Source organism: Puma concolor, chromosome B4 (assembly GCF_028749965.1).
Source record: "Puma concolor isolate L17-30 chromosome B4, mPumCon1.1.hap2, whole genome shotgun sequence".
Taxonomy (NCBI): Eukaryota; Metazoa; Chordata; class Mammalia; order Carnivora; family Felidae; genus Puma; species Puma concolor.
In genome coordinates, this window is record NC_141673.1 from 68,882,831 (window position 1) to 68,899,372 (window position 16,542).

Sequence of the window (16,542 nt, forward strand, 5' to 3'; positions counted from 1 at the left end):
TTGTGGTAAATAATATTACCCTCATTTTACATACGGGAAGACGGAAATGTCAGAAGTTAGTTAATTCGGCCAAGATTTATGCCCGGTTATATTTATCATCAGAGCCAGAGTTTCTGATCCTTGTTAATAGATAGGAAGCTCTATAACAGTGTCGGCATGTGGTAAGCTGCCACATTTTATATACTTTTTTATATCAGGTTAGCTTAATATGAATAAAATCAGTGAGGTTCCTTTGAATAAATATGCAATGAAATGGAATTTAACTGAAGCCCCCAGGCCTACTGCCACATATATTCTGGGAACCCCCTAGAGGGGTTGACTAAAGCACAGAATACAGTGCATTCCAGGTACCGTGACTCAGCTGTGCAAACAGCCTGAGGCGGTAGAGAACCTGTTGAGTTCCCGCAACTGCACCAGGGCTAATGAAGCTAGAACACACTGAGGTGGGGAGGAGAGGGGACCAGAAAAGAGGGTGAACCCTGTAGAACCATGTTGAGAATTTAGATTTTCTCCTAAGAACAAGGGGAGGACAGGAAAGGGTTTTAAGCAAATAAATATGATCTGGGTTTTGTTTTTAAAAGGTCACTCTGGTTGTTGTGTGAAAAGCAAATTGCCGGAGAAGAGAGGCAAGAGAGGGTTCAAGGACAGGGATTAGGACTGTTACAGGTGACAGCAGAAGAAATGATGGTAGCTTGGACACGACTGATGGAGGCAGAAATAGAGAGTGGTAGACTAACTTGAGAAATACTCTGACTAGGTGTAAAATCAACCAGACTTTATAAAGGACCGGATGTGGGGGGTAAGGTAGGAAAACTTTTAAGAGAAGACTCATGCTTCCGGTTTGAGTAACTTGATAAATGGTAACGATATTCTCTGGTTAGGAAACATCGGAAGAAGAGGACACTGTTACAAGTTAGATTTGGGTCACATGGAATTTAAACTGCCTTTGCGATACCCAAGTATATACATCAGTTAGGACACTGGACATGTGCAGCTGGAGAGAAGAGAGGCCTGGATAAGGATGTCACTTGAGCAGTCCTTGGGATATGAAGTCTTGCGAGCAGATTGGAAGACTGGGGGGTTTAGGACCTAATATTGAGAAATTTAAGCAACGAAGTGTTAAGCAAAATACTGTTTAAAAGAAAAAAACCAAGGAGTTCCAAAAAATATCAGTGTCATTAATAAACACAAGTTTGGAAGCATTCTTCAAAGGCAGAGAGCAGATATTTTTCACTGGAAAAGTCTGTGAAAGAGAGAAGGAAGCCAGGGTAAACCAAGTTAAGTGGGCTTTTTTTCCCCAGAATAAGCCTGGCAGCAGCTCCAAGTTAAATCAACGTATACGAAGAGAAGGTGTGGATCACTGGCAACCACTGACCAGGGGGTCACCAAGGAACCTCAATCTGGACATTTTAGCCCATTTGGGCTGCCGCCTTCGCTCAAAGGATAAGGCTGTGATCTAGGGCCTTTACAGAAAACACTAGGGCCTCCACAGCAGACAGAGAGGAGTTACAAGCAGGAATGGAAGCTCCATCCACGAGGAAAACACATGACAGCATTTTGCTCCCACAGAAACCTCTCCTAGAGTGCCCCCGTGTCTGGGAGCGGGGTTCTCAGGGGATGCTCCATACACAGACATCTGCAGAGAAGCCACTTACAGGATCTACAAGAGAGCAACCCATCGATGAAACCTGCAAGATTTTTTTTTTTTTCAACGTTTTTTATTTCTTTTTGGGACAGAGAGAGACAGAGCATGAACGGGGGAGGGGCAGAGAGAGAGGGAGACACAGAATCGGAAACAGGCTCCAGGCTCCGAGCCATCAGCCCAGAGCCCGACGCGGGGCTCGAACTCACGGACCGTGAGATCGTGACCTGGCTGAAGTCGGACGCTTAACCGACTGCGCCACCCAGGCACCCCAAAACCTGCAAGATTTAAGAGCAACCTCAAGTACTACCTAAGTTAACCCACATCCTCTTCATTCACAAAGATAGACAACCTAAGGTCACTAAGAATTTAAGGAAAACCAGCAAGCAAGAGAAGGACCAAGTTGGGGCGCCTGGGTGGCGCAGTCGGTTAGGTGTCCGACTTCAGCCAGGTCACGATCTCGCGGTCCGTGAGTTCGAGCCCCGCGTCCGGCTCTGGGCTGATGGCTCAGAGCCTGGAGCCTGTTTCTGATTGTCTCCCTCTCTCTCTGCCCCTCCCCCGTTCATGCTCTGTCTCTCTCTGTCCCAAAAATAAATAAACGTTGAAAAAAAAATTAAAAAAAAAAAAAAAAGAGAAGGACCAAGTTGAACAAACAGAATTAACTCCAGAAAAAAAAAAATACACAAATTTAAGGAGCAAAAGAAGCTTTTGAAAACTTCCAATCAATGTCCTTAGAAAGATTTGAGGAAATATTGCATCTGTAAAACAAACATAAAAAGATAGGATGAAAAAAAGAGGGAGAAGTTCAAAACCAAGTTATTATAAACTCAAAACATGACTGTGAAAAATAGTGGACAGGTCAAAAAGTAAAATAGGGGCGCCTGGGTGGCTCAGTCGGTTGGGCATCTGACTGTGGCTCAGGTCATGATCTCACAGTTTGTGGGTTCGAGCCCTGCTATGGGCTCTGTGCTGACACCTTGGAGCCTGGAGCCTGCTTCAGATTCTGTGTCTCCTTCTCTCTCTGCCTCTTACCTACTTGCACTCTGTCTATCTGTCTCTGTCACTCTCAAAATAAACATTAAAAAATTAAATTAAAAATAAATAAAATAGATATAGCTTAAAAGTAATGTGTGTTATACAATAGAATACTACTCAGCCATAAAAAGAATGAAATCTTGTCATTTGCAAGGACATGGAGGGAGCTAGGGAGTATCATGCTAAGAGAAATAAGTCAGTCAGAGAAAGTCACATGATTTCACTCATATGTGGAATTTAAGAAACAAAACAAACGAGCAAAGGAGGAGAAAGAAGAAAGCAAACCAAGAAACAGACTTAACTATAGAGAACAAACTGATGGTTATCAGAGCAGTAGTGGTGGGGGCATGGGTGAAACAGGTGATGGGGATGAAGGAGTGCACTTGTGATGAGCACCAGGTATTGTACGGAAGTGTTGAATCACTAAATTCTGCACCTGAAACTAATATTTACACTGTAGGTTAACTCACTGGGATTTAAATAAAAACTTAACAAAATAAACTGTTTTTCTACTTAATACTCCTTCAGACCAAGTCTGAGGGCAAAGCCAAGTCATTTTTCCAATGTGAAACAGCTCAGAAATTCTGTTTACAAACATGGACACACTGTGTAAGAGGAGTCAATCAAGGTGGATTCCAGCACAATGCAAAATGAACTGAAGAAAGAAGATAGAATGGTGTTCAGAGGACATTGGCAGCTGAGTGAGACCCCGAGGGTGGAGGAGGAGACCATTCAGAAAGTAACAGTGATGAAAAATTCGCTTTCAAAGTTTTAATCACAGAGGACTTCTATATCATTTATCATGCTGTCAAATAGACCACTGGTTCTTTGGAGCATAGTATGAACACAATCATAATGTTGTAAATGCCGATTGTTGGTTTTTAGTGTTCAAAACAACCTACAGAAAATTACGAGACTTAGTTGTTTTACAGAATAATATGAAAGTATTATGAATCTCAATATTATAAAAAGCATTTCATTAACCAGAACAATTAGAAGTGCGTGAGAGGATGGATAGAAAGAAGTACGCTAATTTCCTCATCTGTCACATGCACGAGTCTAGAATTGATAAACCATCTCAGAGGTTTTAGTGAATAATTTAGAAGGACTAACTTTATATAAAGAACTAAAAATAGAAACGGTCATTAATGATTCTTGCTCTCAAGCAAAACTGGTCTGTGTGATGGGTGAGAAACTTTTTTACTCATTTAATACAAGTTTCTATTTTTTTCTTTAACCATACGCATGTGTTCCATTCTTTGACTTTTATAATTTTTCATTTGTTATTATACACACACACACACACACACACACTACCTCATGTTCATGAATATATTCATTTTTATTCCTTTTACTTAAAATACATACACTATGTGTTTTGTTTTGTTTTTTTCCTTAATCCTGAGAGCTACTATCTTTTTTTTGGTTCTGGACAATTCTCTGCCATTATGTCTTTCTATTTTGTTTCTCCCTGGCCTTACATGTTTCTCATATTAGGAGGGCTATTAGATTATGTTAAATTTCGGGGCACCTGGGTGGCTCAGTTGGTTGAGCGTCTGACTTCGGCTCAGGTCCTGATCTCACGGTCCGTGAGTTTGAGCCCCGCGTCGGGCTCTGTGCTGACAGCTCAGAACCTGGAGCCTGCTTCTGATTCTGTGTCTCCCTCTCTCTCTGACCCTCTCCCCGTTCATGTTCTGTCTCTCTCTGTCTCAAAAATAAATAAACGTTGAAAAAAAATTTAAAAAAAAGAATATGTTAAATTTCTTATTCTTGCTTCCCCCCACCATGTCCCTTAACTTTGTATTTGTCTTTCTTTACCTATTTGTGATATAATTTGAGTGATTTCCATGGACCTATCTTCCAGTTTCATGACTCTCCCTTCAGCTGAGTTCTCTTTATTTCAATGATTTTTTTTTTTTTTTTTTTTTTAGAATTCCTTTTCGGCTCTTTTTCAAATAAGCCTGATCTTTTACAATGTTCTTATTTTATGAATTTTGTTTCTTATTTTGAATCTTCCTATTACTTTTTATTATGTTGTAAAGTCTCTTTTAAGTTGCTTTGCCATCTCAGGGGCGCCTGGGTGGCTCAGTCAGTTAAGCATCCGACTTTCGGCTCAGGTCCTGATCTCACGGTCTGTGAGTTTGAGCCCCACATTGGGTTCTGTGCTGACAGCTCAGAGCCTGGAGCCTGCTTCAGATTCTGTGTCTCCTTCTCTCTCTGTCCCTTCCCTGCTCGTGCTCTGTCTCTCTTTCTGTCTCAAAAATAAACATGAAAAACAATTTTTTTAATTAAAAAAGAAATAAGTAAATTGCTTTGCCATCTCTAGTTACTTAAGTATGAATCTTATATCTTATGCTTACTGATGTTCTTCCTGAGTTTTCATGTGGCTTTTGTAATTTAGGGTTGTGAACTCGTCAAGTGTTCCTTCCACAGATGTGCTACTAGCGCACTGGATTGCAGAGGCATTTCCATGTGGTTGTTTTATATCTGTCAGGGGACTTGTGGATTTCATGAGTTCGAGCAATTTTTATGTTAGTTTCTGTGCTCGGGATTTTCTTACCAAACAGGTAGTGCACATTTGAGAACACCTTCCAAGAGTGATAGTATTTCTCCCACTATAACAGTTAAAGAATGGACTGATTCTAATAGTAAAAACTTAAGAAATTGTGTCAACAACATATGATGGATTCACAGTTTTTTGTTTTTTTTTAAACACAATGCCAGTCCACCCCTTTTTATGTTACTATGAAAATGAGGTTAAAAAAAAAGAAAAGAAAAGAAAAGTGCTGGGATTCAAAGCATTAAAGGCAGAGTAGAACCTAAAAGCTGAGTCTCTTTGTTGTTAAAATGCATTTTAATTTTTATATGGATATTGACTGATGCTTACTCAAAGATCTTGGCTTCATGATCCAAGTGCCTGGAAAGCAGCTCCCTTAGCATGATCCTCCTATCCTGTGTTGCCTGTTATCAAGCATTTTGGTGATGTTAATTCTTTCATGCCCAATTAGCAAATTCAAGCAGACCATTAGATTCTGCTTTGTTAGGTCTTTGTCAACAATTCACTTTTCCTTTCTTTTAAACCATGCAATTTGCTTACAAATAGAAAAGCTTCTTCAAGATCACAGCCAGGTGTTATTTTTTTTCTTCCCACAGTGAATAGTAAAACACTTGCCATGTTGATATACATAGGCACTCTATAAATATCTGCTGATTGAGCAATTTATTAATGATTTTCCTTCGTTTCTTTGATTTTCCTTTTTTTGTATTGGGTAAAGGAAACTTGCCAGACATATTTATATGACAGTTTCAGGAGTTTACTTTCTTTCCATGTTTTTATAGAGACAATACACAAAGTAGGTGATTCTATATTCATTTATCTAGTCAAAGAAAATTACAATGGTTTATTTTGTGTTCCGCTCACAGAACAGAGTGTTCTGAACATCAGCCCAAAGAGGAAGAACCTTAAGCTGAAGGTACAGCCTACTGTTTACACTGAAGGAGCTTGTGTGTGGACAAGAAGCGCTGACAGCTGAAATGGATCCCATGGAACTGAGAAATGTCAACATCGAACCTGATGATGAGAGCATCAGTGGAGAAAGTGTTCAAGATGGCTACACTGGGATGGGAAATTCAGAAAAGGCAGCAATGAGCAGGTATGGGGTTAAAGATGACCAGGTTCCATGGAAAAATGAGAGGTTTGTGGATGTGAGAAACAATGTTTTTCAATTCATTACCTATTTGAGAGATAACAATGACATCGATGTTAACACATCAACTTTCTGATCCTAAAGTATTCATTATTACATCATTATTCTGTGTCTCTGATTTAGACTGTGTGTGACTAATTCAGAATTGAAGTTATAGCATTCTTGTGTCATTAATATAGGATACTTCCAGTTATATTAGCCTACCATTTCTTTTACCTCTTGGACTATTTTCTCTGATACCTCTTCCTTTGACTGCCCCTTAAATGCTGCTGCATCTCCAGAATTTTGTAGGGATTCTTTGGTCACTAAAAGTGTCCTGTGGGCAAGCTCATTCACAACTATCACGGTCTCACCCACTGAACGCATGCCACGTCTTGGGCCTGTTAGACATCTCCACTTCCTTTCAGATCGTTATACCCAACTGTGTGCTACACATCTGTACGGGGTGTCTCACATGTCAGAATTGATACCATTCATCCTTCAAGACACAGCTCAAAGTCAGAACTCTTATGAAGTCCGGAGGTGGAAGTGACCACCTGCTCCTTTGTGTGCCCTCTCTCGTCATTATACTGCTACAACAGGCTAATGGCTTCTGTGGCCCCAGCACAAATCACACGGCCTGGAATGTGATAGGTGCACAATAGCCATTTGATAAAGTAAACTAACTCCTCACCATATGGTATATAACATGAATGATGCACGACTTAAGACACTTAGAAGGAAATTTTTGACCAAATCTCGGCCTGAGGTAGAGAATATCCTTAGACAAGGACAGCTCATTTCATTTCACAACATCCAGGAAAGCCACAGGAGGAAGCACTGTTCTTCCTCCATGGAGCCAGTGGAGTAAACTTTCGTGCTGTTGGACCAGAGAGGCCACAGACATGCAAATCGTGGTGTTTTCTAGGTTGAGCAACCCTTGAGAACGCATGATGTGGCAGAACACAGGGCTCTGGAATCTGTAGAGTGGATATCTGAGTTTGGAGACGATGTGTATCTTCCGGAAGCCTCAGTGAAAAATGCAGAATGACAAACCAGCACCTACCATTCTCGGGGTGAAGTGAATACCTGAAAGATCGCTGATACTCAGTAAACCTTGTTTCTTTGTCCTCCACTTTGTCACCCTTAGTAAACTGATCAACTCTGATGGCTCTTGTTTCTGAGAAAGATGAGCATAGATGTGATCTCTGCAGAGGTGGCCGAGCTGAAGGGGATGCCCTCCCGAGAACAGTCCTACAGGGTCATTCGATTTGGGCTCTGAAAGCCATAATGGAAAGAGCAGGAATGCTTTTGTTAAAACTGTATAGAGTGTTCTGGGCCACTTACAGTGCCTTAGCTTTTAACTCCTGACTCAAACATCATTTTGCAATTTTACAATCACTCTTAAAAGATGGGTTTTGCTTACATTTGGTTTGGATTGTTCCCCTAAATATGTTTAATTTCCCAATTCATTTATTTGAAATCATTATACTTATGTTTTCAATACAGGCTGGGTTCAGTATCAAAACATTTAAGACGTTCAAAACATTTCTCATATATTTTATCCAATATTGTCATGTGTTATTATAATTCATCACATGCCAAAATAAAAACTTACAAACGACTCAAGAAAGAAACTCTTACTTACTTTTACATTTTACATTTTACAAACTACTCCTGGACTAAAGGATTCTAATGTATTGATTAAGGTAAAAAAAAAAAAAAAAAAAAGAATGTTGGCATTCCAGAGTTTAAATCTAGATGACACTTTTGCTTTATAATCCTTAGGCCTGCTTTAGGCTCCATTTCATCTTATTGTCTGTTTCCAACTATGAGCATTATGTACCAGTCTCCACGCAGCAAGTATATTAACTACCGACGATTAAAATAAAGCACCAAAAGGGAGCAGGGGGTTGCGGGGGTTAGTGCGGGGATGAAAGAAAGCAGCATCTGAGGGCACAACGCTCCCTATAAGAAATAGGAGGATGCCAGGAAATGTTCCTAACTTATGCACAGGAAGCATCTGGAAAAGCACATAAAGCTTAGTAATTTTGTCAGCTGGTCCTGCATACACTTTACGTTGTTCCACATTCTCAAAAAGGAACCTGGTTGTCCCTCTTGCTCGCAAGATATTTTCAGGATTAGCTTCTATTACAGAGGATAACTTGTACAGATCGCCTATAATTATTAGTCAAGCCTTTTGGAAACGTGGTGGTAGTAGATCTATATCCTCAAAACCCCTGGCAGACAACTGGGGGACCTGTACAGGAAGGCAATGTGCAGTTGCCAGCCTCTGCCCAAGTAGCCCACAATCACCACGGTGTTCACAGATCGTGACATTTTAAGGTCCTGCTTCCTTCCCGGCTCTTCCAATTTCATGGGTGTCTTTAATGCTTTTCTTCCTTTCTCATCGTCTAATAAGCCAAATGTATTTCCAGAGCAGTTAAAATCCTCACACTCAGACACAAAAACCAAACACGACACAGAGCTACCACTGAACTACATTCCAGCACGGGATAGCTGAATATACAGGTGGAGCAAAAAAAAAAAAAAAAAAAGGAAAAAATACCAGCTACAGGGCCCTGCCTGGGGCTGCAGGGCACCATGGAAGATCCTAGACTTGGAGCCTAGTGGGTGTAGGCATGGTACTTCCCTTTTCTGAGCCATGGTCACCTCATCCTCAGAGTAGGGGCGTGAAAGTTCCTCTCACAGGGATATTCGAGCATCGACTGAGTTGAAGATCACAGGCCTAGGCCCTTAGCAAATATCTACTGAATTGAGAGAATCATCTGATTATGGTGGGGCAGGAGTTGAGAAAACTCAGTCACTGCTCCGGTACCCTCTCTTTGTGAGGGCCCTAAATGGAAACCGCATTAACTGTCATTCTCTTTCTTGCGGAGTTAACGTGGGAAGAAGAAATGTGGCTTAAAAAAAGATGCCAACTGAAAAAATTTTCTCCTTTCCTAACTTCGTCTCTCCTTCCCAAATTACATTCATAAGTGGAGGGCAGTTGTTGGTCCGGGAGGACCACTGATATGAAGAGAAGGGGGGAAGGAAGAGAAGGAAGAGAAGGGGGGAAAAGGTTTCAGCGCCTTGTTTTTCCTCCCTGATCCAGTTACTTAGGTCACCCGAAACAAATACAATTCAGAGCATTTACTTAGATGTTTTTACTTTATTTCTTTTTTTTATGTGCATTCAGTCAATTTACTAACGAAGATGCTGAAAGTCAGAAATTCCTGACAAATGGATTTTTGGGGGAAAAGAAGCTGGCAGATTACGATGATGAACATGTAAGTGAATCTCTGCTTTCAGGCAGTAAACAGGACTTGAGGGTGTCTGATCTACCTAGGTCTCTGTGGGAAAACAATGTGACTGAAATTTTCCAAGCCTTGATCAGCACATTCTCTGTTTATTCAGGCCCTTACTGGAATAAGGACTTGTTTTTCCTGTTCGCCATATGGCTACATAAATCATTTATGAAATTCATTTGTTTTTTGGAGAAATCATTCTAACCCAAATGTAGTCTGCAATCATACATGCTTTCCTTTCTTTATGTTACTCAGCCTGTATTTTTTATTTTTACTGAGATCCTTGCTAAAACCAAGCATTCCATTCCATTGAAAATTACATGCTTTTACTGAAGTAACAGCTTTTGTTCACTGTGATTTTATCTTAGTCTTCAATTTTGAACCATAATCTCCTCCAGCAAAGATAATGTGAGAATAAGAATAATTTGAAAAAGGTCACCCTTTTGGCAAATATTTGCTTCAAACGTGCCCCTTTTTCTTTAAGCATCCTGGAACCACCTCCTTTGGAATGTCTTCATTCAACCTGAGTAATGCTATCATGGGAAGTGGGATCTTGGGCCTTTCCTATGCCATGGCCAACACGGGGATCATACTTTTTATGTAAGTATTTGGTTCAAAGCCCATGCACACCTGGTGTTCTTTCAGTTAACAACCTCAAGTCTGATCTTTGTGAACAATAATGCTCTGAGAAAGTATTAGCATATTCTTGGGCTTATAGACAGAACAGCAACCTGAGGAATGATCAGAGCATACTAATCCTGGTGCTTGTTCAACCAACTGCCCCTAACCAAATGGCAGAAAGTATATGTGCTCAACCACCCAGAGTGCTGGAACAGCCCTACCAGTCCATAGAAAGCAATTCACAAAGTGATTCACCGTAAAAAGATCTTTCCCAGAAGCAGATCTGGCTTTATCACACTCTTAGGAAAGATCCCATTCCAATCCAGGCCTACAGATCCCTGCATGCTCCGATCTCTTCTTGTGCCCATCCCCTACGCCCCCTAAATGCCTGATACGATGGGCACACTGGCCTTCTCTCCATCCCAGAAGTTGCCATATTCCTTCTCACCACAGGGCCTTTGCACATGGTCCTAGTATCCTTTTCCCTTTCTTCCTCATCTAGTTAACTCCTCATAGCACATCTCCCCCTCCCCCTCATCGATACCTTCCCTGACTTCCATGACTGGGACAAACACTCCCCACAGTTTTAATATTTTAGTGCAGTTGTCTGATATATTTGGTTAGTGTCTATCTTCTTCCTTGCTAGACTATAATCTCCAGAGGATCGAGCCATTGTCTGTTTTCACCCACCAGATGTCTGTATCCCCAAGACCTAGCATAGTGCTTGGCATAGAAATATTTGCAGAGTAGCCAAAATGTATTCCTAGACCTATGTACTTGGTCAAATGCTGCCTAAGGACAGCAGCGCCACATAGCTGACCTGGAGGATGGATATCACATCATCTATGACAGACGGCCACAGGTGTTTGTGTACCTTACGTACAGCCTGGTATTTTCCAAGACACAGTTGGCAGTAGTGAAATTCTTCACAGGAATAAAGTCTAATATTAGTCAGGCATCTGTGTGAATGCAGATTGCCACCCCTAATGCAATGCCAGGGTGTTAAATAACTGTCTAAGAATGCAATGCTTATATTATATATAAATATATGCTATTTATGTTTTGAACATCATTTGTGATTATCTAATCACACAGCTATTTGAGGGCTAAGGATCAGGCAGGACTATAAATATTTATATTGTGTTAGTGCTTTGGCCTGTTTTAGGTAAAACATTTTTTAGCTGAATGGATTTTTATGTCAACCACTCTTTATGTCATGTTTGAAATAAAGGGGTTTTTTTTAATTCTCTGAATCTTAATGGCTTAGAGATGTGTTCGTATACATAGTCGTATACTTCTGTAATGTACGCTATCTCTAAGACTGCCTTCTCCTTAGTAATTACACATGCCATTACAATCAGAAGTTATCATCGCTTACTGATGAACAGAAATAAGAAACTCTTCCCCCGATCCTAGGGCCACAAGATTATTTTCAAGGAAGAAGAATATTCCACTTTTAAAACCGACAGCCTCGGGGCGCCTGGGTGGCGCAGTCGGTTAAGCGTCCGACTTCAGCTCAGGTCACGATCTCGCGGTCCAGGAGTTCGAGCCCCGCGTCGGGCTCTGGGCTGATGGCTCAGAGCCTGGAGCCTGCTTCCGATTCTGTGTCTCCCTCTCTCTCTGCCCCTCCCCTGTTCATGCTCTGTCTCTCTCTGTCTCAAAAACGTTAAAAAAAATTAAAAAAATAAAATAAAATAAAATAAAACCGACAGCCTCATTTCAGGCCTAAACAACATTTAACAGATTAAGATGTCCAGAGCAATTAAACTGTTATACATGATGGGGTATGTTCTGTGTATCCAAGTGGCACAGACTGAATGCAGCCGTCTCCCTTAATTCTCAACAAGTGACACAGGATTTCATTGGTTTTACTTTTAGTATTTTTGGCCAAAGCAAGTATATGTCTAGAATACAGGGAATGCTCATTATTTTTCCAGGAAACAAAATTATGCCATCTGAATCGCATCTTTAAAAACAGGGAAGTTCACAGGGCATATGGAAAATTTTACGAATAAGTCATTGATTACAGTTCCGGTAAACAGACTTTGTGGAAAGCAAGAGCACAATATAGCTAGTTAGAAACACTTGAAACTCGTGGCCCAAATGTACATTTGCAAAGTTGACTTCATCAGGAATTACCAAAGAATTAGATCAATTGTGGCAAAATGTTTATTGTTGTGTAAAATAAAGAATAAGGGTTTTTTGTTGTTGTTGTTGTTTTGTTCTTTAGGTTTTAGGTAAAGGTTAGTATTGTTCCTTTATTTATTATATAGGTGCTTCTATCCATGCTCTTATTTCTGCTTTCCAAATCTTGTTTTTGGAGAAACACTGATCACTGTATAAGAATCCCTATGTGCCTGTGGACACGTGGAGGAGGCTGAACCAGAAAGAATTCTTTCTGAACACATATAAAGGCATTTTCCTGCACCCTATACTTCCTTCCCTTTTTTTCTATTTTACAGGCAATTGCCTGAGCTGTGGCTCACAAGTATCTTGCCATCTAACATGCAGGATCAGTAGTGGAGTTTAGACTCTGCATGCTTTGGTGTCTGTATTTCTAGATTTTACATTAAAATTTAGCCAGGCCGTCAAATAGCCCTTAAATTATAAATGTGGCTGAGACTATCACACACACCTGATGTACATATACCCATATGCTGAGTAAGTAGGCATAGTGTTTGCTAATTTTGCTGTACATTCAGCATCTAAGTTATAAACCAGATTCCACTAGGGGAAAGGTTAGGAACTTCTGGTGGTACATTTTAGCACATAAAATATAGCAAATTCCCGTTGTGTGACAGGAAAGGGTATGTGTAGAGTTCTGAAAAGAATTTCTCAGCTTCCCCCTAATCCACATACTTTTGGAAGGTTAATGACTGAAAGGGCCCATGTGATAATTTATTATAATATCTAACATGAGTTGTGTCTTCTTGATTATAGACATTTACATTTATTTTCTACTCTCTATTCCCTTCCTAGAATCATGCTGCTTGCGGTAGCAATATTATCCCTGTACTCAGTTCACCTTTTATTAAAGACCGCCAAGGAAGGAGGTATGCTACCCCTTAAGTCCAAGACGTCCTATTTTGATTCTTGTTAAAGGTATTTCAGTCGATAGCTCTAGAACTGGAGGATGATTTTAGTTAATTTCACATTGCATTTTCTCTGACCCCAATGACACGGCCTCTCAATGTTTTTAGTAATTTGGGCAGCTCAGGGAAGTGAAAGGCAACTGGCTCAGGTTTAAGCCAAATAGAAAAAAGGAGCCTTGATGGATGACAGAAATAACAGTTCTGACGTGCTGCACAGAGCTAAGATGAATGAAGCCATTGCTTCTTGTCTGGAGAACATGTAACATATTTGGTATTGGCTTTTGAGATTGCATCTTTTGGGTTTATAATTTCTGTGTGGTGTTTATGTACACATTTGAGACTCCAGTGTGCAATTATAGAAATATTTTAGTCATTAAAACAATCCTTTTAGGGGCGCCTGGGTGGCTCAGTCGGTTAAGCGTCTGACTCTTGATTTCAGCTCAGGTCATGATCTCACGATTCATGAGATCGAGCCCTGTGCATGGAACCTGCTTAATATTCTCTCTCTCTCCTTCTGCCCCTCTTCCTCTCTCTCTCAAACAAACAAACAATCCTTTTAAAAAGTGTTTTATTTTTTATTATAGGGTCTTTAATATATGAAAAACTAGGGGAAAAGGCATTTGGATGGCCTGGGAAAATCGGAGCTTTTGTTTCCATTACAATGCAGAACATTGGAGGTAAGGGCATATAGCTTTCCCTACCACTTACACTTTCGAGAGAATGTTCAATAAATAAGAAAACTCTTACAGCAATGAACAAGCACCTTAAATACAGAAAAACAGCTGCTTTACATTCAGAAATTTAAAAGACAAGAAGATTGTTAAGTAGATTTACTGTTCCTTAATCAAAAATAACAATATCTAAGAAAATATTATATAAGATCCCACCAAATGTATTCTAGAAGTATAGAACAAAACCTCTTGATATCAAATGCTATCATGGCCTTAATTTTACTTAAGAAAAATTAAAGCATTAGTGCTTATTTCATTGTTGGAACAGTTGAGGTTTCCTACGTATGATGGGGTTTATTTCGTCAAACTGAAAATTAAGTATCTGAGGGGTATATCCAAGTATGGGGTATCCTTCAGATAACCTGTACAGAACCAGCCCATTGGAGTGTGTCCCAAGAAATTGTGCCAAAGCAGAAATTCGGCTAGACATCAGAAGCATTATGATAAAACCACAAATCCTTGGTTCTACAGATTCTTATAATTCCTACTAAATTATAATTTCCAGAGCCTAGAAATATGCATTTGTAATAGTGTTCCAGGTGATATGTTTGCCCACCAGCTTCACTGGTCCCGTGGAGTCTTTGACCCCCAGAAGGCATCCAGACCCATTTTCCTATGTCCTACTGTCTATGTCCTCTTGCTTGGCCTGGAAGCTATCATCACACAGCAGCACTTCTTTCCTCACCTCTCCTGTCCCCAAACCTGCCATTCTATTCTTTTCTTTCTTCTCTCAATGAATACCAGCAACATCCAGTTTCTTAAGCCAGGAATCTTACATATCATCCTAAACTTCTCCCTGTCTCCCTAACCCTGAATGTCCAAATACCACCTCCTGTCCAGTCCATTATCTTACCTGCCTTGTGAAGCTCTCCTCTCTTTCTAGTCTCTCCCCCATAGTTCAGGTGATCGTTGTTTCTGCTCAGACTCTTGAATTAGCCTTCTAACTGGGCTTCCTGCCTTGAGTTTCTCCTGCTCTGATCTCCAGATCAGATTCAAATCTAGTGTTGCTTCTCACACACATAAAATTCTTTAGCATGCCCTCATTATTTTCAGGGTAGAGTTTAAACTCCTTGGTCTGACATAGAAGGGTCTTCATCTGCCTATTTTTCTGATACCTTTCCTATCACCCCCATATCTACCTAGCTACCTAGCTTCTATATGTCCTGTCATACCATAACAAACCATATTCAGTTCCCCTTTCGTAGGCCTGCCACCCTAACACACACACACACACACACACACACACACACACACACACACACACACTCGTTCTGTTTGCTCCCATGACTTCTCCAGATTATTAGGTACTAGTTCCCCTGGGCTCCCTTGCGCCCCCATTTATATATATCTGATATGTTACTGTATTTAAAAAATATTTTAAAACCATTGAGTAGAGAATAGACTTTTAGAGTCTGATGCACCCAAATGTGAGTCTGTTTCTGCCACTGTGACTTTACTCCAGTGAGTCTAATTTGTCCATCTATGAGAATGGGAGTATTATTCCATCTCACAAGGTCATTTTGAGGATGAAATCAGACAACATATGGCACATAATGAGGGTTCAGTACATCCTTTCCTCCCCAGTTCTCAGATTCAATGTCACTGGAGCCCTCCTGATTTTTTTTTAAATGGGCATAATTATAAGACAAATACATACTAACTGTGAAAAACTGGAACATGACATAAATACATAAATTATAAAGAGATGTTTATATAAGTCACCCTTAGAAATAACTACTTCAGTAATTTCTCTATGCAAAATTTAATAAGTATATTGTTACTGTTAAAATGGATCATCTTATAACACGGATTTGCAGCTTCCTTTTTTCTTTACCTGACAATATGCCTTGAATGTATTTGCATATTCTTTTTAATGGCTCTGAATTTTCCATTGTACAAATGTACCATAATTGGTTTACTGAATCCCTTATTGACATTGTAATAGTGAAAAACTGGAAACCATACAAACAATTGCTACAATAAATAAATGTGCACGGCAATCTTGCAAGGAGGTAACCCTTCTTAATAAAATCACTGGAGGGGCGCCTGGGTCACTTAGTTGGTTAAGCCTGAGTTCAAGCTCCTTATCGGGCTCTGTGCTGACACCTTGGAGCCTGGAGCCTGCTTCAGATTCTGTGTCTCCCTATCTGTCCCTCCCCTGCTTGCACTCTGTCTCTCTCTCAAAAATAAACATTAAAATGTTTTTTTTCATTAAAAGAAAAATAATAAAGTCACTGGAGTTATCTAGGATTTCCCAAATTCAGCAATTCCTTTAGTAACCTTTATCCAATTCTAACTGCTCCTGCTAAAGGACAGTCGGTAAGCAGATGAATAAAATCCAGGCATACCTTCGTGATTTGTATTTATTTCTTTTCATATTTGTATATATTAAGATCACAGCTCCGGGTAGAATTTGGCAGGAATTCC

General features: G+C 40.1%; 1 protein-coding gene across 2 annotated transcripts in view; it reads left to right on the forward strand.

Moving 5' to 3' along the window:
• The window catches only part of SLC38A4 (solute carrier family 38 member 4), a 71,153-nt gene that overhangs the window by 34,671 nt on the left and 19,940 nt on the right, over window positions 1–16,542 (forward strand). For both annotated transcript variants that reach the window (XM_086713586.1, XM_025930254.2), the window contains exons 2-6: window positions 6,101–6,330; window positions 9,563–9,653; window positions 10,156–10,271; window positions 13,272–13,345; window positions 13,969–14,061. In XM_086713586.1, the coding sequence (XP_086569712.1) occupies window positions 6,212–6,330; window positions 9,563–9,653; window positions 10,156–10,271; window positions 13,272–13,345; window positions 13,969–14,061 (493 nt within the window). In that variant the 5' untranslated portion in view covers window positions 6,101–6,211. The remainder of the gene's footprint in view (window positions 1–6,100; window positions 6,331–9,562; window positions 9,654–10,155; window positions 10,272–13,271; window positions 13,346–13,968; window positions 14,062–16,542) is intronic.